The following is a 1,224-nucleotide window of genomic DNA, read 5'->3' as shown; positions in this document are numbered from 1 at the left end:
TTTCCCTAGAGGGCTACTTTTCCCTCAACAATAACTCCCTCTGAACTAAAATTCAAACCCTTATTGCTGTATATAAAGTCTCTCAATTTCACCAAGAGGAAATAGGAACCAATTAACCACTTTTTATAAACAAACCTATTAACGTTTTAGCCATCTGATGAAAGCACTTCCCAGCCATTCCAGCCCAGGTTACATTTAAGAAAGGGTTAATTATCTTGTTTTTTAAGCTTTCCATAAAGAAACCCCAAAAATCAATACAAGTCAAATGCTCTTGTCCATAAATCTACTCACATTTATATAATTTGCATTGATGTAATCTTCATGACTTTTTAAAATGACCCGTGTAGCATCATCTGAAAATAATTTTAAATTTAATGTTATTTATCTAGTAATTACAACAAAATATTTAAATTTAAAAAACAAATATGTGCATACATATGTGCACATGCATGCACGCACATGCACAAATACTCACAAGGCGAAATGTCTCTGTATCTATTTTTGGAAATGTTTTGAGGTAATTTGGCACAAGACATTGTCATTCCAGGTTTTTTTCTATATAATTGCTAAAAAAAAGAATAAAATTGATTAAATAAAAACAGGCAGAAAAAGACTTATTAACATGTAGGCACTTGTCAAACACGCAACTGACAGAAGCAGATTACCATACTTCACACACTATTTCTACTCACAATCATAATACTTCCTGACTTTTCACAGGTCAGTCAAACACCTACACATTTAGTAAATTTGCTCATAAAGACTAAGAAATGGAATCCCAAGCTGCAAGGAGGTGTTAAAAGCAATTAAAGGTCAATATCCAATGGCACTGTGCAACTAGAGGAAATACCCGACCACATCTTCACACAGTGTTCTGGGCCAGAAGTTGCATACTATGTAGAGATGCACTGGCTACGCCATTGCTGTTCCCCCTAGATCCTGCCACAAACCTTGTCTAATATTTATTAAGAGTATTGTAATTAATCTCTGTCTCTTAGGCTTACCTGGGAATGTTACATTTAGCCCTTCATGTGGGCATCCTGCTTTCAACTTGTTAGTGCAGGGGGAACCCACTAGCACCATTGCTATTGGGAACTGAGGAACTGATTCCCAGTCTCAAAATCATGTCTCCTGCCATGCAAATGTGGCATGGCAGAAGGCGTGACTGTTGTAACTGAGGATCAGATCCCATCCTGCCGTTACATGAACATGCACCAGGGAGTT

The 1,224-nt window shown here is 36.9% G+C and overlaps 1 protein-coding gene across 2 annotated transcripts in view; it reads right to left on the bottom strand.

The window, feature by feature from the left end:
- The window catches only part of PTPN4 (protein tyrosine phosphatase, non-receptor type 4), a 128,058-nt gene that overhangs the window by 30,620 nt on the left and 96,214 nt on the right, over positions 1 to 1,224 (bottom strand). For both annotated transcript variants that reach the window (XM_025209352.1, XM_025209353.1), the window contains 2 exons: positions 476 to 566; positions 292 to 353 (listed from right to left, as the gene is read on the bottom strand). In XM_025209352.1, coding sequence (XP_025065137.1) covers positions 292 to 353; positions 476 to 566 — 153 coding nt within the window. The remainder of the gene's footprint in view (positions 1 to 291; positions 354 to 475; positions 567 to 1,224) is intronic.

The sequence above is a fragment of the Alligator sinensis genome, unplaced genomic scaffold (genome assembly GCF_000455745.1).
Source record: "Alligator sinensis unplaced genomic scaffold, ASM45574v1 scaffold1133_1, whole genome shotgun sequence".
NCBI classification, from domain to species: Eukaryota; Metazoa; Chordata; order Crocodylia; family Alligatoridae; genus Alligator; species Alligator sinensis.
The sequence above is the reverse complement of the archived record's forward strand: the minus strand, read 5'-3'. Positions and strand labels throughout refer to the sequence as shown.